Below are 21,231 nucleotides of genomic sequence, written 5' to 3'. Positions count from 1 at the left end.
AAAACAACAAGCATGCTACTAACTTTAGCCGAGTCATTTAGACAGCTGTTAGCACATGATTCTCCTTATGCTGCTGAGAATATAACCCAGAAGAAGCGGATAGTATAGCTTTTATTTTGGAAAGAGACATTTCTCTGTAATAAACTCTCTTTTCCAAAGATGCATGATTCCTCAATCAGATACAGGGCTTGCAATATCGCTAGCCTGACGTCCTGGGGCTAGCGATTTTTTCAGTCGGGTTACCAAAATCTATCTCTTCCCTGCCCGTCGGGCTATTGTAAGAAGGAAAAATATATGTCAATGCTTTTGCATTCTTTCGGAAATGTAGCTGGGTAATTATGTCATTGGCATCGGTGAGCCACTGTCAATATGTGACATATTGAAATCGCGTTTGAATTTGCGCTTGTTTTTTTGCTTTCACTTTGCAATCGTGCGAACTGTGTATAGAGAGCGACAGCACTGATCTGTGAGTGATGATAATTTGTGCACCAATTCCTCTGACATCGTCTTATTAATCGTTAGCTTACTATGCAAACATGACAAGTGAAATCTCCCGCAGCTTAAACATGTGAGAGGTTGATTGCGCAGAGAATCGCTGAGCTTATGTGAGTCCGTGTGTAAAAGCAGCAGGATTTATATTTGACTACGATGACCTGGATGACTGAGAACCTTCACAGACAGATATATATTTTAGTTCTGCTGAGCCAAATAAGACAGGTCAGGGTGAAGAAGTAACAGCCAAAGAAAAGCTTACCACAAAACGGAGAAGTTATGACAAATCAGACTATAAGGCAAAAAGAAAGTGCAGCTTTATGGTTTCATGGACAAAATAATTTCTGTGGCTGCAATATGACAAGCTAAATAACCAGGGCTGCACATAAGTGGTCCGCAGGTGCGCATTCGCTGTCAAAATAAAAAACACGCACAAGGGTTAGGGTTAAATTTAAAAACTGTACTTTTGAGTTAAAATATATATTTATAATTTTAATAAATGACAAATTAAAAAGGCATGAACATTTTTTTGTATCGAAAAAATATCAAACCGTGACACCAAAGTATCGAACCTAACCGAACCGTGAATTTTGTGTATCGTTGCACCCCTAGTTAATATGTAGCTCCCAACACATGGAGGGTTTAATTTAATGGAATTTCAAACATGCTAGAACACAACACAATCACCACTACACACTGAAATAAATTAACAAGCCTTACAGTCTTAGCCAACACTAATTAACAACCTTACGTTAGCATACAGACAATGTCACATTTGCTTCAGGTACAAAATTAAATATATAATAAACATGGACAAAAGGAATGTAACCTTATTTTAACATGCTACTTGTGTTTAAAATGTCAAATTGTTGGTTTTAATAAGTGAATATGAACAACTTACCGTGTAACTGATGTAAAGAAAATGGCGTCGTGAAAAATCCTCTTGGTTTGAAAAGGAGTCTGTGGTGGGAGGAGCTTTCTAGAGTAACATTGACACTGCCTCTTTTAACTCCGCGAATTATCACCCACACTGGGAGGCGTTTTGCTCCAGCTGTCGTTATAATGACTCTATTAGAGTAAATACACTTTAACACTGCTGATTTAACACTGGGAAATTTACTGTGTATGTTTCTTTCTCAATGGCAGAAAGATTCCTGGAAGATGAGAAATGTTTACAATTCAGTTTCTACGGTCTCTAGTCACCACAATGCTACAAATAACTTCGACTGTGTATGTAGCTTAAGTGTTTCTAAGTTGGCCAGAAGTGGGCAGCTCCTCGGGAAATCTGGTTTTATAGTCAGTTAGTTAATTCCATTTAATTCAATTCAATTCAGTTTAATTTTATTTATATAGGAACTGTAGGAGCCTTTTTGTGTTGTTACCTTATGTGTGCCACTAGGGGTCACTTTTTGTGTTTTTATGGTATAATATGTTTTATGGTACAGTGTTTAAGGTAGGCACGTGTAATTAGTGTCAAGTGTTATTGGTCGGAAGGAGCAAACAATTTGTGATCTCTGTGCTGTTGTGATTTATGTTAAATGAAGTTGTATACTAAGAGAACTGTTGAACTACAAATGCAACTGATGGAAAGCAATAAATGTGTTAAACGGACAAGATAAGTACAGCTGCACTCTCAAGTGTCATTCATGACAGTGGCATCATGTCACCTCCGCCATCGAACACCTCAGTGGCTTCAAGCGTAGGCTTAGTCTTTACAGGAACGAATTCACAATAATAGTCACCGCAAGGCACTTTATATGTTAAGGTAAAGACCCAATAATAATAGAGAGAAAATCCCAACAATCACATGACCTCATCAGCAAGCAATTGGTGACAATGGGAAGGAAAAACTCCCTTTTAACAGGAAGAAGCATCCAGAACCAGCCATCGGCCACTACCAGATAAGACAACATGGGACAATTTGAAAATAACACTTGGAACAAGGTAGTTTCAAGCATTTCTGGATACAGAATGAGGTTTTTCTATTTCATGGACCGTGTTGGAGTCAAAAAAGACGATAAAACAGGATATGCTTTAGAGCAGGTTGACCTCACAATTGAGATATGAGTGTGCAGTGTTTCTCCTTCCCTCACAACGTCTGATTTCCAAACACATTTTGTTTCATAAAATGGTAACAGCCAAAATGCTCACCTAGAGGCTTTACCATGAGGCTCATGTCATGGTGGGCACATCCATCTATATAAAGTCTCTGATGCTAACATGCTCAAAATGCTAACATTAACATTCTATTAATGCACAAAACGTCCACAACCTGTTGATCGTGGTAGCACAACAATGGTTTAATTACATTTTATCAGCATACTTAGTTGGCTGTTTTAACAGTGATTTACATGCAAAAGAGCTTTCATCAATAATCCTCTGGTTGTTCGCATATCTTTATTTAACATCTGTTTGTCTACAATGATTGCAATATATTAATAATTATTTAACTGGAGAAATATTTCTTTACCAGATTTCCATCAGAACCAAAAGTTCAGTAATAGGAACAGGCTGTAAACACCTTATATCCACCAAAGTTACTGAAAACATGACATTTGTGGCACAAATTTGTGGCACAAAAAAGGGCGCAAAAGTATTTATGCTAGTAGTAATTGTAAGAAGGCAGTGTGATTCATGTTAAGTCATAAAGATCTTCATGAATGTCTTGCTATCGCGACATGAATGAGTAACACTTCTGACTTGTTCTTCATTCATAAAAAAAAATCACCAAATATGAGATTAAAACCTCGCTTTACTCACTGAAGAGTGGGTCTGATCCACTGGTGCCACTGGTGACTGGTTCCGCTCATTGTGTCTTGAATACCATGAGGTTATGAAATCCCCTCTCAGACTTTGTCACACTTGCATGTGCCAAACTCCACATTTTGCCTCTTTCTGTTGGGTTCGCAGCTCCTCTGGGAGACTCAACATGTCACCAAGCTATTCTTGGAGTGTAGTCTCCTGCTCACACACACATGGCGTTCACATCAGTTTCTGTGCCAAGAAGACATGATCAGTGTTGTCACATTCAGGGATGAATTGAAGGGCTGATAGACTGAGTGAATGTTTGGATCATTAGCTATCATAACTAATGATAGATCTGTTGTGTAATTATTACTCATTTTAAGATTCATTCCAACTGTGACTTTCTGACAACACAGTGGAAAATTGATAAGAAAATTACTTCCTGGATAAAAGATTACTATCATCGCATTTAAGCTTCTGTACAGTAAATTATTATAAGAGAGATTATAAGCCACTACAAAGCATTTCTGTTGAATTGAATATTTTCAGATCAAACAAGCAAATTTGAAGCCTTCAAATATTGTAATTCTATCTGGATTCACTGGACACGAACAGTAGAGAAATAAAGAAGCAACATATTTGATGAAATTGGAAATGTAAGGGCTACACGGTGGCACAGTGGTTAGCACTGTTGCCGCACAGCAAGAAGGTCCTGAGTTCAATTCCACCATCAGGCCGGGATCTTTCTGTGTGGAGTTTGCATGTTCTCCCCGTGTTTGCGTGGGTTCTCTCCGGGTACTCCGGCTTCCTCCCACCGTCCAAAGACATGTAGTTTGTGGGGATAGGTTAATTGGAAAATCCAAATTGCCACTAGGTATGAATGTGAGTGTGAATGGTTGTCTGTCCCTGTGTGTTGGCCCTGCGACAGACTGGTGACCTGTCCAGGGTGTACCCCGCCTCTCGCCCTATGACAGCTGGGATAGGCTCCAGCGCCCCCCGCGACCCTGAAAAGGATAAGCAGAAGCGAATGGATGGATGGATGGAAATGTAAGTCTTCAAAAAGTGATGTGATCAAGTACAAATGAACCAGCATATACAACAGACACACACCTACACATATTTATGCAGACACACACAAATGTCCCAGCATGTGTTACAGTAATGGGCAAGTGGATTCCCCAAGAACCCAGTCTAATTAGCCTATCTTATTAAGAGCCACCCCAAGACTGGTCTCTGCAGGGTACAATAAAGTAATGAGAGCTAGGAGTAGGTGTGTGTGTGTGTGAGAGGGAGAGAGAGCTTTCACTTTTTCACAATTGACCACGTGTAGCCAACTTTATCTCTACACACAGTACCTACTTTGATTCAGGGACCTTTGTCACATGGTAAACTCCACTTTCTAATAGTATTTCTGTCGTGAGCTACACTGTCATCTACACAACATATACAAAAATATCTCGTAGTTCATTTCATGCATTAGCAGGAGGATTAGCAGGACTGAAATCAGTAAAACAGTTTGTTATTATGGCTTTTACAAACACTTTCTGTTTAAATTATGCTACTAAAAATCCTCTTTGTTTCTGACCTCTTAAAAAGTTATGAAAATAATTTTCATCTTATTAAGTTGAAAATAATCATATGTTTGTTTTTTAGCATACATGGTTAATCATTAGATTGTTTCTCATTCCTTAGTCGCTGTTATCAGGTTGCTTTAAATCACGGTTGGCATCATTAAAACAGTGTTACCCTGCTTGACTTGCAACCAGGGTAACACTGTTTTGATGATCAATAACTAGGGAATAAGAAACAAGCTGGTGAACACCATTACCCCACGCCCTTGTTTTCATGAAGTCCTCACTCTACCTTTAAGACATATTAAGACATATTCCTTACTCCTGCTAGTTTGTATCTGTGCACAGCATAAGAAAGAGTAGCACAAATAAAACGTTAGCTTAGTACAAATAGTAAAAATGCAGAAAAGTTGCCCTATGTTGAAATTGAACACTTCTGAGGTTCACTAATGATCTCTTTTTAGAGATAAAAAAAACAAAATAAAATAAAACAGCTATGGCTTTATGGAGAATCATATGTTGGAGTCCCCCTTAGAAAAGTGACATCAATTCTTCCACCAAACCCTCTGGAGAAATTAAGACATAATACACCTGTGGCGTGTCCATATGTCCCTTCAAGTGTGCACACATTTATGTTTTGTGAACACCACAGTTTGATATTAATGGCAGGTTTCTAAAACAACAACTTTGCCTCATGTGTCTCTGCTGATTCATGAGTCTTCAACACCTCACAGGATCTCACACTCGAGAGGTGTAAAACTCGGCTGATTGAGATATTGAACATTTTGTTCATTTTACTGAATGCTGATTTAAGTAGGAGCTTTTCAAACTGATACACCGTTCTTGCATCACTGTATTTGATCCAGTGACGCACTTCCTGACAGTGTAGCTGGTCTCCAGCTGGTCACTTTTTAGCCTACTGTGTGCCAGTCAGGACTAATGAGACAACAGAGGCCAAAAGCAACACAGAACAGCTGATCCCCTGTTTCATTAAGAGGATCACATCTCTGTGAGAGGATGAACAACTGTTCATCGTTACAGTGTATTTAACAAATAATAATCTCTTCCTCAGGTCTGTCTTCCAAGAATGATAACTTATCAAGACTGAATTATCTAGATAACGTCAAGTTTAACTAACTGACTTTAATATTTTCAGTAACTTAGTTAAAGTTACAGTCGTGATTTTAAAGGTTTTGCATTACTGGATATGGTAATTGCATCTATGTTGAAGCACTCACAAGTGAGCATCACACTTGTGCTATCTTCAGCAACCTTATACTTGTATATAATTAAAGGCAGAAAAGAGAGAAAGCTAACCAGTTCCCTTATTAAAGCAACCAGTAAATCTTGGTTATAGAGGGATTAACAGCACAGTTGGAATCCTTCTTTAATGAATCAGGTTGCATGGCTGGACTGATCCCAGAATATAGATAAAGCATCCCACTTTATGCCAAGTGTGCACTTCTACAAGAACTGCATATTTGATGAAGTATGCAACCAGTGATCACATTTTTGTCAAAAAGGATGGTTTATGGTCCAGTACTCTTTATCTGTAGTTGCCCAGATGTTCCATTCTGTCTCTGTTATGAAGCAGGAAAATGTGTTTGAGGGAAATCACTAGTGTTTGAGTCACAGACACATTTACTGACCGGCAAATAATGGACAATCATCATGTCAGAGCTGAAGTTTTCTGTAAGGGCTTCTCTAGCTTTTGATGTTTTTGTGGAATTTATATTATAAAGATTATTACTATGTTTTTTTCCTCATATATTTTCGTTACCAACAACAAAATCCCACGAAGCAACACGCTGACCACAATACCAGTGATTTCTCAAACTACTCTTGTTTTCAAAAATATACAATTAAGCTAATAGCTTCCTCTATTCCCTCCACTTTCCAAGCCCTTGATTCATTGGTCAGACCAATCCATCTTTAGAAGTGAATTAAACTATCTTAGCTTTTGTTAAATAAATAATGACATGATGTAATATGTCATGTGTTGTTGCTCTTCTGAGGGTATTTTTATTATGTCCTAATAGCTGGGATGGGCTCCAACCAAACCACTAACCTGAATTGGATAAGTGGAAGAAAATGGTTGTAAATGGATGGACTGATGACCTGATATGAAAACTTTGAAACTAAGGTTGTACTTTTGATACACCACAGTTTTCAAAAGGAATTATACATCAAGAACATATTTCACACATAATGAGAACTGAAAACACCACCACTCCTCATTTGAAATAACATTAACTCAGAGGACCAGGACAAGGACAAAAATGGTCATCATTTTAAAATTTTACCATCAACACTGCTTTAGTCTGTCTCTTAGTATTGAGATCTCAAGTCCATTTTTCCCCACAGGATGCACAGTTTTTTAAATGGCTAAGAAAACATAATATTCCCTAAAATACCTACAATATATAGAAGTAGAAGTAGAGAGAGTAATAAGCCAGGAGTTAAACGATATTCATTGTTTTGAATTATAAACAAGAACTTTAATTATAGATATTTTAATTATAAATTCCACAGACATTTTGAAAGACAGAGAATCACATACAGAAAATTCATGCTTTGAGACGTTGGCCCATATTTACTGGTTAATAAATGTGTCTGTGACTCAAATACTGGTGATACTTTATGACTTCATAACAGTGACAGAGTGGAACATCTGAACAAGTACAGATAAACAGGACTGGGCCATAAAATTCATATTTGATCACTGGTTACATACTTTATCAGCCATGTAATTAGAAGTGCACACTTGGCATGAAATGGGATGTTTTATTTAAAGTGAGAGAAGGACTCCAACTGCGCTGTTAATCCCTGCCTTTAATTCATATACAGTATATATATATATATATATATATATATCTTCAGCTGAAGATAACGCAAGCGTGAGGATGTGCTTAAGTGCTGCCACTGCTTGTATATTGTGAATATATGTACTCTTATTTCATTTTTAATTTAATTTAATTTAAATTAATTTTTAAAGGCATAGTTTTAAAACAGGAGATGCTTGATGAATGAGGATGCATTAACTCTAGTGGTAGTTCACAAACAACACGAACTTGAGCTTTCAAAATTCCTTAATAATAATAATATGGGTCTCTCAAATACCCTGAGCGTTCGAGCAGCACATGACGAGGTGGCCGAGTGGTTAAGGCGATGGACTGCTAATCCATTGTGCTCTGCACGCGTGGGTTCGAATCCCATCCTCGTCGGTCTCATTTTCGGGAGGAGAAAGCTCACTAGGTTCGCCCAATGATCGGGATGAAATGCGGGGGTTCAAATCCACCGAACAGCTCCCCTGAGGTACGTCTGAGCAAGTTACAGTCCCTACACTCTGCTCCCTGGGCGCTAGATTGGTGGCTGCGCAATGGGTTAAAATTTCTCTACAAGGGATTATTAATAAAGTATACCAAAAAAAAAAAAGTTGCCCGTTAATACCCGCAGTTTGCTAGTAATGTTTATGTAAAGTGGTCTAAACGGGACCAGTAAATCCGTCTGAATAAATTGTACAAAGTAAGCTCATCAGTTTTTTTTCATTCATGTCAGTAACAGGCCACTTTAAGAAAACTGTTATTTACATCCAGTCTTTCCTTTGAGTCAACACATATTTCTGCATATCATATTATTAGCTACAGAAATTGCATCACTTATTAATGGCTGCCATGTAGGCCACAATACTGGGTACCATCTGGGACTCACAAACTGGCTCTTATCAATTTCTAATCAAAACATGACTCAGAGCTTCGGGGTTAATTCATGCATCCATCTCCTTATCATTTCTGAAAACAATCATAGCCCTATTTGTTTACCAGATTTACCAAATTTGGGAGTCTACATTTTGAGATGAGCCGATCGTTAAACTGCTTTCTAGATATTTACTTACAAAGCCATCTAATGAAACAAATGTCATGCATGATCATTTTGCAGGCTGAATTAAGGCCATGAAGATTACTTTCTCCAATTTGTGATGTCAAATGACGCATTTGAGCAAATGACAGGTATCAGGTGCTCTGCTTTGCCCGTACAGAACCCATTAGACCTGTCTGCAATTCATTTTCATTACATCGCTCACCTTTCATGTCATCTTTTCTTGTCATTTATCAATTCACTTGCACTTTTTAGAGCCATATTTAAAGGTCTATGTTGTTTTTGACATAAAAAAGTGACAGAAATAATTAAGTCCTGACTTTTTAAGAAAGCAAGTAATTGTTGCGAATTGAAGTTAGAAAAGAAATTCAGCAAATGTAGCATCAAATAAAAGGCAGATAAAGTGAGAGTTAAATTAACACTGTGTAAATTTACAGGTATTCTACTCTGATGTTCTGGAAAGAGCTGCAACAGGTTCGCCGCGCTGTTAAAGTGAGAGGCAGGGTAACGCCGCACTCGAGTGCTGTCAACAGCACCACTTACAGACGCAATTTACTTTGCATCACAAAGCAATCATGTAGAGGGCTAACCCACTAATAAGATAGAAGCACTACAAAGGCCCCAAAATAGAAGCAACAGAGTGAATTCAATTGAGCTGCAACAGCTCTTGTGGAGCTTTTGCTGTTGTGAGTCATAAGTGTTGGTTCTGTGTCTTGATGACGCGGGCGGATGCGTGGGTGACTCTTGGGGAGGGTGGGCGGGTAGAAGTAGCAGATGCTGTGCTTGTGTTACCCCAGACCCTTGTCATCCACTCAGTTGCTGCTTCATTCAGTCGGTTGTTGCTACGATACTACGTGGAAGATGACACTTGAAGTGAACACGCAAACACAAAAAAGCTGTTACGTTTTTACACATTCTGTGTTTTTTCTTCTTTGTATGGTAGACACAATTGAAAAGTCTTGCGCACATCAGAGTGGTGTGAAGCCATACTGGGATTGCTTTGCCGTTAGCACTTTACATAATGCTGCCGTGGTCAATATAAATCACACACACACACACACACACACATACAAAAAAAGCAAACACTTGACCTATTAATGAAACGCTGGAACACTCATGTTTCCACAGGTTGCTCTTTCTCTTGGGTGGATAATGAGGAGCACAGAGTTTGGGAGCTGTTTTGATCATCATGAAGCCCAGTGCACTTTACCTTTGGTATTTCCTGTGGTATTTCCACAGCTGAGCTGCAAAAGTGACATTTCTATGCAGAAGTGAAAGCAGCTTCATGGTTTCTACCTGAAAACCAAGTAGTTTTGCAATATTTTGACAAAGAATGCTTTATCCCAGCTATTCTAGGGCTGAAACTGGACCCTGGATAGGTTGTCAATGCTCACTTTGGCTATGGCAAATTTAGAGTCATCAGTTAAACTAACAAGCATGTCTTTGGACTGTAGGATGAAGCTGGAGTACCTGGAGAGAACCAGCTCGAGCAAAGGGAGAATATACAAATCTCAATGTTGTCTCAAAGCGCAAATTTCAACTAACATATTCAAAATATATGTAACAATTTAAAAAACTGAAAGTCTGTTTTGGATAGATATAGAAAATGTGTCATTTATATGTTATTACATTAATTACTGTATCATTCTTTAATATTCAGTGTCAGAGTCTTTGCACGGATATATTAATGTCACATTTCTCTGGAGCCTCAGTGCGTGTATTTTGATCTCAAATGCTAATGGTGTATTTTGAGGTGTGAGCTACGAATGAAGCCATTCCCTGGGAAAGATGCAATGAATGTGCTATTATAAATTCTTGCGCCTGTGACATGTTCTCTGTTACACCTGAGCTGTGAGACTGATGGCTGCAGGCTGGCTTCCCATCACTCCATCAGCTGTAACTCAGGCGCACCCTCCTTTCTGCAATAGCTGTTTGCACATTTGTCAGACGGATTAATCAAAACGAGAAGCCCTGACAACCCTTCTGCTCAAAGTAAAACTCCCATCCAATTCTACAGCCACAAAGCAACCTAAAAGCAGTCCCACAGATCATATTGTTCTTGAAAGTAACAGATGCCTCTGGGCAGCATGAAAAAACATCTGGGACACGTGAGGGATGTTTCTTCTTCCAAAGACAGACTTCTGTAGAGCTTCCCGTCATGTAAAGAGACAGTGACAAAAAGCTTTAGTGGTTAGGGACATGGACAAGACATGCTGACCAGAATGACAGATGCTCTAACTGTTTGCATGCTTGCTGCTTCGATTCTTCTTCCAGAGCAGAAACTTGGCTGGAGCTGTTTCCCAGTTTGGGGCGATGGCCCAAACTCCAAAGCCACACAGGTCCCAAAAGCTGCAGTTCCTCAAATGACCACTTGAGGCTGAAGGATGAGTCAGTCTGTTAAAACAACTAACTTTAAAGTTGCAATAAAAACATTTTGTAGGTATAAAAAGTGCTTTTAATCTCTAAAGTCAGTTTCTTTATATATGTTTGTGCTAAGGTGATAGTGGTCAAAGTCACATGGAAGTACTTCCCGGAAGCACCGCTTGCATTGTGCTGCAATTTGCTCGCAGCAAATCACTCGTGCACAGCGCAAGCCAAAGTGTTGTTGTTGTGAGAAGGGGGCTTTATAGTGACCTATTTTTAGAGGTGTTGCTGCTTTGAGAGGCAGGTGCCAGAATGTGGTGCTTACATCTGTAAATGTACTGTGTACTAACAGGGGGAGGGGGGTAAAGCAATTAGGTAAAGCAATTAAGCAATAAATCACCAAAACAATTGCCAGTAACAATATTTTACATAGTATATGCTGCTGTGCTCACTTCTGCAACTGGAAATAAGTCATTACTCAGTTGAGTCAGGAATAACACATTTGAGGTGTGGTCTATAGTCCGATAGGGTGCTGATTGTGCTGTCTGATGTGACGTCTGAAGTCAGAAATATAGAATTCATATATGACAGGATTTATAAGAACAGCAACCTCTAAGTAAAAACTCACGTCTCTGGCGTGAAACTCCAAGTTTGGGTTTGTTCTGTCAAGTTTAATCACTTTTGACATTTCTAAGGAACTTTTTGCAGCTGCTCATTCAAAAGTGCATTAGCCCGCTTTGAAATTCTTCTAACGAGTGTCGTAGTGATGAAAATGTGTCAATGTCACTTTGAACTAAAGGCCTTTATTTATAGGTTTAGAAGAGCCTCATTTTGACACTGAGACCTATTAATTGAGCTCTCCACAGACATCTCCCTGTATCTAAAATAGGTAGGAAGTCCATCGTGGAGGTGAAGAGGGACAAAGTAGGCCAAGGACTCTCACAGAAAATAGACTGCGATTCACTGAGGGGCCGGATCATCCCGAGAAAAAACAGGAAATGGGAAAGAATGTGGGTTAACAATAATTGTGGAAAGTCACATGAGTACAGACACTCCACTGGAGTAATCAAGTGAAGAGATTTAGTAGGTATGATGTGATATTACATGCACTTAAACTTTATCTAACATTATCTACATGAGGGCTAGAGTTAGGTTGCATCGGGAAAGGAAAGCAACTAAATACAGCTGTTCACATCATTTACAGAAGTAATTTTAAAGACACTTAAATCTGAGGATTTTGATATTATGCTACTTTTTCCATCCAACTACATTTCAGAGAACCTTTGTAACTCCTGTATTTATTTGACAACTGTTAGCATTGTTTTGGTTGAATGTGAGCATTTTGACATTTGACCTCTTTATAAAATGGTTCTCATTGTTAGGGCCAAATGACCCATTTTTGCACAAGATAAAATTAGCTCTATTTTGACACCATGATACTACTTGCATGTGAAGGCATCACTAATAATATATCAATAAAATATTCTGTATTGGGCAACAATAACAGCTGAATCCACAAAACTTAGTTGTGACTTGCAGTGGAATAATTTAGAACATACAATGCAAAATAAGTGGATACCATTCATAAATCTATGAGAATTCCACTGTCTACCTGATATGAATTTATTGTTGAAATATGGATTTAGATCATTTACTTTATATAGTTAATGTGTGCTTAGTTTCATCTAAATGTAGGTTTTGTATACAGAGTTTTTTTTAAGTCCATGATTTTCCTTTGAAGTATAAATTAGCTTCTAAACCAAAGAACAAGAAACTTCAAATCACACTTTGGCACAGTACATGAGGAAATGTATTTTATTTTGTAAGTTACTTTGCACCAGTGCTAAAACTAATAGTAGGCTGCCTCCTTACTGAACTTAGACCTGCCAAACTGTTTCTGAACAAAGAACCATCATGCCTTTGAATAGAGCATCAACTCCTTGGTTTACCTGCACTGCCCTCTTGTGGTAACGTCCATCGCTGCATGGTAATTTTTAAAAAAAATGACGCTGTTTCAAAACATCAGCACATTCTTTATTTACAAGTCCTTACATGACAAAAAAAATGGTGTTGACAGGCTCAAGACTACATGGAGATACAATGGCGACAAATGCTCAAACTAGAATTTCAAAGCAAATGGAGCAAGTCTGACGACCGGTGACGCAGCTGGTAGTGAATGCGGTGTATGGGTCATCATTTCAAGTCTAGAGACTTAGTAAATCTATTTAAACTTGCATATGGCATTTTCCTCAGTGTTCAAGTCAAGCATGTGACATGATCTACCGAGACTCAGCTTGGAGCCAGTTCCAGCAAGTCTAAGAAAAACTTGAACTCCACTACATGAAGACAGGAATGTGCACATTCTTGTTCAGTTCAAACACAAATATCCTAGCAGTATCTTTTCACACAGCAAAACCACACCAAAGAAAATCCCCACTCCTGTCAGCCAGGACATGACAGCAACAACAGAGGAGGAGGGACACGTGTGGAAGTATTTTTCTTGCGACAACTTTCTTCTTCTTTTTTAAATAAAAAAAACCTAACACTTGTGAATGTCACACATACACACAGCTGGTTAACAGGCTAACTGTATGCTTGGGAGTCTTAATATAAAAGCTGAGAACAAAGGGCACATTTAGGACAAACGGAGGGCAGGATGGATGAAACAAACCCATGGCACTTTGAATAAACAAGGGGATAAAATTAGGCATCTGAACAGGTAAGGCGTGGACCGATCTAAATAGACTTTCTGTAAAAACTCTGCACGATGTAAAAGCTCTCTTACACATAAGCTTAGTCTCTGCCTAAAGTAAAATCACCTGTTTAATATTACATTATAAACATTATACAGATGGTTTTCCCTACCAACTAGTCATGCTGCACACAGGCAAAATTGTTAAGAGTCTTAGTTGTACAAGCTTGCATCTGTTGTTGGCTTTACTGGAAATACAACTCAGGATGGGGGCATATTTCCCTCCTTTGTCCTCTTTATTATCAATGTAATCTCTCCCCTTTCAGTTGTAAAATCACTGACTATGGATCTGGATGTTACTCTGAAACTAAAGGGCAGAAGTGTAGTGGATCGAGCAATACAACAGTACATGATGCTGTGCATTTCCACAGACTCAGTACTGAAATGCACACATCAACAGCAAACATCCTAAATGATTTTTATGATAAACCTGCAGTACTTCCCTGCATATGCACTACAGCTGTTTCATCTGTACATACACATTTTCAAGTATGCGAGAGGACTTCTTGACATAGCTAAAACAGGTTTGCATCTCCTTAGTGAAAGAACTGAAAACAAAACTAAGAAAGACGGGCAGTACCCTCTTCAAAGCGAGGGGCATTCCACAATTTGGGTCCAAAAACTAAATGATACTGGTTTAATGTCAGCCTCCCCGGTGTAGTATTATAAAAACAAAAGCAAATCAGATTTACATGACCGAGTGATTGGTCATCATTGGGATCAAGTCTGTTTGAAAATAAAACTAAGAAATTTTAGAGAGAAACACACTGAAAGTGTTGTGTGACGCAGTGCTTAAACTGACTGTTACCAAGAGTTGGCTGTTCCCCTTCACAATGCACCCGCACTGGTTTTAAGTGTCTGGGACAAAGTGTTTTTGTTCTATCTCTGGCAGACAGCTATTGCCTTGGGTCTGAGGAGCGAGGTTGTGGATCCACGGGTACATTATCCACAGGCAAAGGCCTAAAAATCACGAGGAAAAGAGAAAAAAGCAACTAAGAAAAAACAGTTACCTAACACTTGTGGTCAAAGGTTTAATTTCTTTTTTTCTTTTAAAACAGGAACTACAAAAACTGAGTCTCTCCCCAGACTTACATGGAGCAGCAGGATTGGGTATTTCTTATTAACATGATCGCACTACTTTCTTTTCACAGAGGCAGCATCTTCATCCTTCAGGACAAACTTTTTCCTCAGAGCTTCTGAAATCAGCGAGGCCGAGTCCTCCTCCCTGAGGGAAGTGCAGCCTCTGTTGTACCTGCATCACAACACCAAAACCATTAAATTCATGACTACAAACCTGAGAACTCTGAGGCTTTCTGCACATCAACATCTCCTACCTGTCTTTGCTCATCTTCATGCGGTTCATGTCCTTCAGGATGTCCATAACATCAGCAAAACTGGTGGACTTTGATAGCGACACTGTATCCTCCTCTGCCTCCCGGAAGTCCATGCTAGGCCTGTCCAAATCAAAGGTAGCTGATGCTGTCATAGAAACAGGGGGCAGAGGGTCAGGGACCAGCTCTGAAACCACAGAGACGGCATCTTTCTCATCTTCCTCTTCCTCCGGTTCTTCTTCCTCTGTGACGTCGCTGATGACAAAGGAAGCAGCCGCCGTGGGGGCCGGCTGGTAGGACGCCGCCTCGAAAGGCGCCATGGAAAAGCTCATGCTTGTGTCATCAGGCGAGAGCAGATCTGGGGTGAGGGGGTTAGAGCCTGAAAGAAAGCAGAGAAATGGTCTGTGCAGCAGTTGTTTAGTTTGTGCCTCTCAGTAATGTCCCACATAAACAACTGCACCTTTCAAACTGAGCCATGTCTGATTATTTCCTTTGAATCTAATATAAAGTCAAAGTATAAACATAAACAAGCATAAAGCGTTTTAAGCACTGCTTCTACGTCTTATTGTCCTAATTATTCATAGTTCACGTAATCCCCTATGTGTGAGCTCCCTCCAGTGCTCACACATCACAGCTGTGCACAAAATCAATTCATCAGGCAGTTGGAAATTTTAAATCAGTACCTAAGTACTTAAACATCAGTTCCAAAGAGCCACTTCAAGCTGGATCCACAGATCACTTGTTCAAGTGGCCTATTAAATAACAAAGGTAAACATGTCTACAGCTTCTTCGTTTTGGTTTCTATAGCCCATTTCCCAATTAATGACATTAAGGCGGAGGGTGTGATCATACTCTAGTGCAGGGGGTGGGCAACTCCAGCCCATGAGGGTCGGTGCCCTGCAGGTTTTAGATGTGTCCTTGAACCAACACAGCTGATTTAAATGGCTAAATGACCTCCTCAATATGTCCCGAAGTTTTCCAGAGGCCTGGTAACGAATTAATGATGTGATTCAGGTGTGTTGACCCAGGCTGATATCTAAAACCTGCAGGACACTTGACCTCGATGCCTGGAGTTGCCCATCCCTACTCTAGTGGAATTGTTTGCCTGATAGATGAAGACTTCCATTTTTTTAATCATAAATCAGAATTAAAGTCAGAATCCATTTATTTGAATTATAATACAACACAAAGAACACAATGCAAATGAATAGAGCTCATATTAAATGGGTAACTCTCAGAGATTATCTTTACTCACTGACCTACAAACTGATGCCAAGATATCTTAGTACCAAAGAGCCATGCAAAATCAGGGCTGCTGACTTGGCAACAAAGGAAACACAGTCATGGGAAAAGTAACTCTGTCACAGGCTCAATAAAGCAATCTTAAAGCTCCAATCCTCTGCGGACCTCATTTAACCAGACTGCCAGTTTCCACCCACCACAGCGCTATGGTTGATATAGCAACAGCTGACAACACCTTACCAGTGTGGTAGCAAATCTCTGGTTGTGTTACCTGAATCACTTGCCACAATTTTAGCGATCTGCGCTCGAAGTCTGCTGAGCTCATCCTGCAGTGCTGTAGTACGGTTCAGTGCAGTCACGCCAGGCTTCTTCAGCCCCTCCATCCTTTTGCCCTCACGGCGGAAATTGGGCACAGATGAATTCCTGTGAAGCACCAGGAGCGGTGTGGGTCGCCATTCGTGTTTCAGAGGACGTGTGTCACTTCTAAAAACAGAAGAGCAAGTGTTTACTGTCACAAAAAACAGATTTGAGGTGTTGAGTCTGTTTATCTCCCCAGGGTACAAATGTCTCCTTTTAACAACTCCCCAGAAGAGATCTTTGTCAACAGCTCATCAGATAGAGGTGTCTATTGTGAAACATTGGCACTGTAATTAAGCCGACCTTTTTCAAATTTCATGAATAAAAGGACAAAAAAACCCACCAAGATGAAGCAACACCTGTCTAGTACAGGAAAATAGGACAATATATCAGTTTCCTAAGTTGGAAAATAAGTGTCTGGTTTAATGCTGTTGAGAAGAATTAACCCAGCACTACTCCATAACCTTCATGTTTACCTTTCTATTCGGTTCAGTCTAGACTCACCTCACTCTGGCATATGTCTCCTCTTCATCTGCAACAATCCAGGCTATGTCTGCCAAGGTAGGAACCATAGGCCCGTCCATTGGACGAAGAGAAGGCAGACCTGGTAGCTCCTAATGCACAAAGACATTAATGTATACAGCAGCGTTTTTTTATATAAAAAGGACAGAATAATTAGGAGAATACAGTATTTTTCATATACCTGGAAGCATGCCCTTTGAGGAGGTTTAAGTGGAAGAGTGGAACCTATTCTTCTCACAACACTGCGCGTGGATCCGTGAGGCTTATTTTGCCAGATGGGTATAACTTCCTGCAAACAATAAAAACACATAAGTTTTTTTTTCTTGCTGGATTTGTTTCTCTGAACAATCCGTGTGTGTAAAACACTCTTTAAAACTTACCGTTTCTGCTTCCATGTTAATTGTGGATCAGTCTCATTCGTCTCATCAGGAAGTTGCACACCAAAGTTTATTGCTGGGAGTGTCTGAAGACAGAGAATTTCAGTAAACAGATGTCATGTGAGAGAGACTGCCAGTTCTCGGGACCGAAAATTGCTTATTATTTAAGAGCAATGATGGGAATAACGGCGTTACATGTAACGGCATTACTAACGGCGTTACTTTTTTCAGTAACGAGTAATCTAACTAATTACTATTCCTATCGTTACAACGCCGTTACAGTTACTAACAAGAAAATATGGTCCGTTACTATTTTTCAACAAACAGATGGTTGAAGCTGTGTTCAGCTTACTGCATCTTATATCAGTTGCACGGAAGTAGCTGTAAGTAATCTGGACGCTACAGCTTTAAGCAGCTGCACGCACTCCCGCAGACGGTAATCACGATCACTGTCTAGCACAACACCTGGAGCTAAGGGTGCAAAACAATCGCATGAGTGCTGCTGTTTGACTGAGGAAGAATAAAGTAGTCGTGGTAAGCCAATCACATGACCACTTAAAGACAAAGCAACAAGGTGATATAAACCAGTTTTTAAATTGTGTTGATAGGCCACGTAAAACCAGAGTCATGATAAACAATATATACGCGGTGTTTTTTCCTCAATAGTTTCGCCACGTTTACTGTCTAAGCCAGGGGTGGGCAACTCCAGGCCTCAAGGGCCGGTGTCCCTGCAGGTTTTAGATGTGTCCTTGAACTGACACAGCTGATTTAAATGGCTAAATTAGCTCCTCAACATGTCCTGAAGTTCTCCAGAGGTGTGGTAACAAACTAATCATGTGATTCAGGTGTGTTGACCCAAGGTGAGATCTAAAACCTGCAGGACACCGGCGAGGCCTGGAATTGCCCACCCCTGGTCTAAGCACAGCGCTAGCAAGCACTCTCTGCTTATGAGCAAAAACCAAAAACCAGGGGAAGTTTTAGGAGTGACAGCGAGAGAGAGAGAGAGAGAGAGAGAGAGACAGCAGAAAAAGAGAGAGAGCGAGTTTTGAGATGTGAGAGATGTGTGACGTTTAGCGTGTTTGGAGTGTGATACACCTGCTGCTGTCAGACCTGCAGGTATCAGGCTTTGATGTTCTCCCTTATAGTGGACAGAAATTATTTTTTCAGAGTGGCACAAATAATTTGTGTGGCATCTTATTGAATGCAGAACAGCTGATTGTTCTGTAAATAGTTTGAAATGGTTATTTTAAAAAATCAAGGTAGAAGGTAAATGGATGCAAATAAGAAGGGAGGGAAAATCAAAAGTAGTTAAAAATTGCCAATTATACCCTGGACCCCAGAGGGTTAAACGTTTTTTAAAGTAACGCAATAGTTACTTTTCAATAAATTACTTTTAGAATATTGTAACTCAGTTACTAACTCAGTTACTTTTTTTTGAAGAACTAACTAGTAACTATAATTAATTACTTTTTCAAAGTAACTTGCCCAAAACTGTTTAAGAGTAACAGGAAAAATCTGAACACATGGTTACTTCACAAGAACTAGTACTCTCCCATAAATTTGATTTTGCTTGTTTTAGTAAAATATGATATAAAGCAGTTGTGAATATCGATGACTTGTTACTTAGTACTAATGCAGGGCGATTCGTGTTACTTACCAAACTTTCCAAACACATCAGAAATCGCCATAAAAGGCTCAAATACACAGTTAAGTTATCAGCACTCATTTGATTGTGGCTTTTTTGAGAAATTTCTTTTTAAAAAACGAGTCGTAAACAGGTGTTATAAACTGTCACGCCTCGGGAGCTAGTCAGAGCTGGTACAGCTTAATCACACTCCATCGTCTATCTGGTAAACATCAAATAACGGAGTAATAATCGTGAATGCTAAAATTGCTAGGTAGCTAAAACCGGTAATTTTATTAATGAAAACGACGCATGCTACTTTGTCTGACGTTAAACTGGATGAAAGCAGGTGCAAAGCGGTAGAAAGATAACATTTAGTCCTGTGATTTGCGAACAGCTTTGCTGAGTTTGTCATTAGCCGGGTAGCTAACCTAAAAAATGGTCCCAAAACAGGCACCGTCACCTAGCTTTAGCAGCGCCAAAAACGGCCCCCTGCTTGACCCCTTAAATGTAAAATTCATCAACATATCTCAGCATGTTTCGTACAACTTAACAGAATTCAGCACAAGCTTGAAAACTGTAACTTACCGCTGATTATAAATGACTACAATCCCGACGATGAAGTGGAAGCAGCAGCTTCTCCTCTTCGTCTTTCAGATTGTTGTCGTTCAGCAGGCCGGAAACCTGTACCTCTCTGTCCTGCGATCTGATTGGCTGCAGCTTCACGGGCTTCCTTTCCTTGGTTCTAGAGCACCTCCTACAGGTGGAAGTGAACAGTGCTTACAAATAAATCCACGAATATCTTTTACCAAAAACCACGAGCTGTTATTGTTGTCAAACTATGTTCAGTATATTGCTGTGTTGAGCCCAACCCTCAACACCACATGACCTACTTTTAAGAATAGTACAATTATAATTTGAGGGTTTATAAAGTCTTGCAGGTGTTTAATGCTATTTACTACAAAAGTCGGATTATTTGTTGTTGATTATGAATTGCACAATGCAATGATATAAGTGGCCAAAAAGTACTTCTCAGTATAAGGTAGTGCATTTCAATATCCCGTATGGATTTATGTTTAAAACCCAGTGCAATTAATTTAGACATGATTAAAATAACCTGCTGATGTTCAAGCCAAACATCAGAATGGGGAAGAAAAAAATGTGTTTTAAGTGACATGAACATAGGATGGATGTTTGTGCCAAAAGTTTGGACTGCTGATCTGGGCAGTGGGGGTGGGGGTTCCTTCACAACCATATATATATATATACAACAGTAACTCAAACAACCACTGGTTACAACCAAAGTATGCAGATGAACATCTCCAAAAGCACCAAACCTTGAAGCAAATGTGCTGAAGCCGTAGAAGACCACAGCTGGCCACTCCCAAGAGCTAAGAACAAAAAAATGAGGGTACATTTGATATTGACTCACCACAACTTGACAATAGAAGACTGGGATACAACATCTGATGACTCTCAGTTTTTGATACAACATTCCGGTTTTAGAATTCAACATAAAGAACATGAAATCATAGATCTATTGTTCCTTGTATCAATAGTTTAGATTGCTGCTAATGGTGATGTAATGGTGTGAGGGATAGCACACTTTGGGTAACTTCATGCCAGCTGAGCAAGCCTCATTTAAACACAACAAAACCCTACTTAAGTAATTGTTGATGACCATGACGGGAGCGTTTCCATTTTCTAATGTCTGCTTTTGGCAGGACAACACATTATGTCACAAAACACAAATAATCTCAGAGTGGTTCCTTGAACATGACATTGAGTTCACTGTACTAACACGCAGACAGACTCAGTTCAATACAGTGCATTTGGAATGTGGTTGAACAGGAAATTTGCATCATGGATGTGCAGCTAACAAATCTGTAGCTACTGTAAGATGCTGTCATGTCAATCTGAGGAATGTTTTTAGTACCTTGTTGAATCTGTACCATGAAGGATTTAAGACAGTTCT

The 21,231-nt window shown here is 39.5% G+C and overlaps 1 protein-coding gene and 1 non-coding gene across 2 annotated transcripts; one reads left to right on the top strand and one right to left on the bottom strand.

Moving 5' to 3' along the window:
• Positions 1 to 7,950: 7,950 nt before the first annotated feature.
• trnas-gcu (transfer RNA serine (anticodon GCU)) lies at positions 7,951 to 8,032 on the top strand. The gene has a single exon. It is a non-coding gene; the product is annotated as a tRNA-Ser (tRNA).
• A 5,031-nt stretch (positions 8,033 to 13,063) lies between these two features.
• Positions 13,064 to 19,960, bottom strand: mtfr1l (mitochondrial fission regulator 1-like). The gene is made up of 8 exons (XM_086275255.1): positions 19,845 to 19,960; positions 17,636 to 17,718; positions 17,437 to 17,544; positions 17,238 to 17,347; positions 16,648 to 16,859; positions 15,138 to 15,513; positions 14,896 to 15,055; positions 13,064 to 14,763 (listed from the first exon to the last, which is right to left on the bottom strand). Exons 2-7 carry the CDS (start codon positions 17,648 to 17,650, stop codon positions 14,938 to 14,940), a joined length of 939 nt encoding a protein of 312 aa, XP_086131381.1. The 5' UTR covers positions 17,651 to 17,718; positions 19,845 to 19,960; the 3' UTR covers positions 13,064 to 14,763; positions 14,896 to 14,937.
• Between the last annotated feature and the right edge of the window lie 1,271 nt (positions 19,961 to 21,231).

Source organism: Aulonocara sp. 'chitande type north' Nkhata Bay, linkage group LG19 (assembly GCF_057382095.1).
Source record: "Aulonocara sp. 'chitande type north' Nkhata Bay isolate Kocher_YH1m ecotype deep benthic linkage group LG19, A_spYH_male_GT1.1, whole genome shotgun sequence".
In the NCBI taxonomy this organism is placed as follows: domain Eukaryota; kingdom Metazoa; phylum Chordata; class Actinopteri; order Cichliformes; family Cichlidae; genus Aulonocara; species Aulonocara sp. 'chitande type north' Nkhata Bay.
Note: the sequence above shows the minus strand (reverse complement) of the source record. Positions and strands in the feature narration are given on the sequence as shown.

What these genes read in the sequence shown, in the direction of transcription:
- mtfr1l (XM_086275255.1), bottom strand. An exon ending in GAGACATATGCCAGAGTGAG is followed by an intron (nt 16,860 to 17,237) that starts GTGAGTCTAGAC and finishes TTCTGTTTTTAG; the next exon opens with AAGTGACACACGTCCTCTGA. An exon ending in AATTGTGGCAAGTGATTCAG is followed by an intron (nt 15,514 to 16,647) that starts GTAACACAACCA and finishes GCTTTCTTTCAG; the next exon opens with GCTCTAACCCCCTCACCCCA.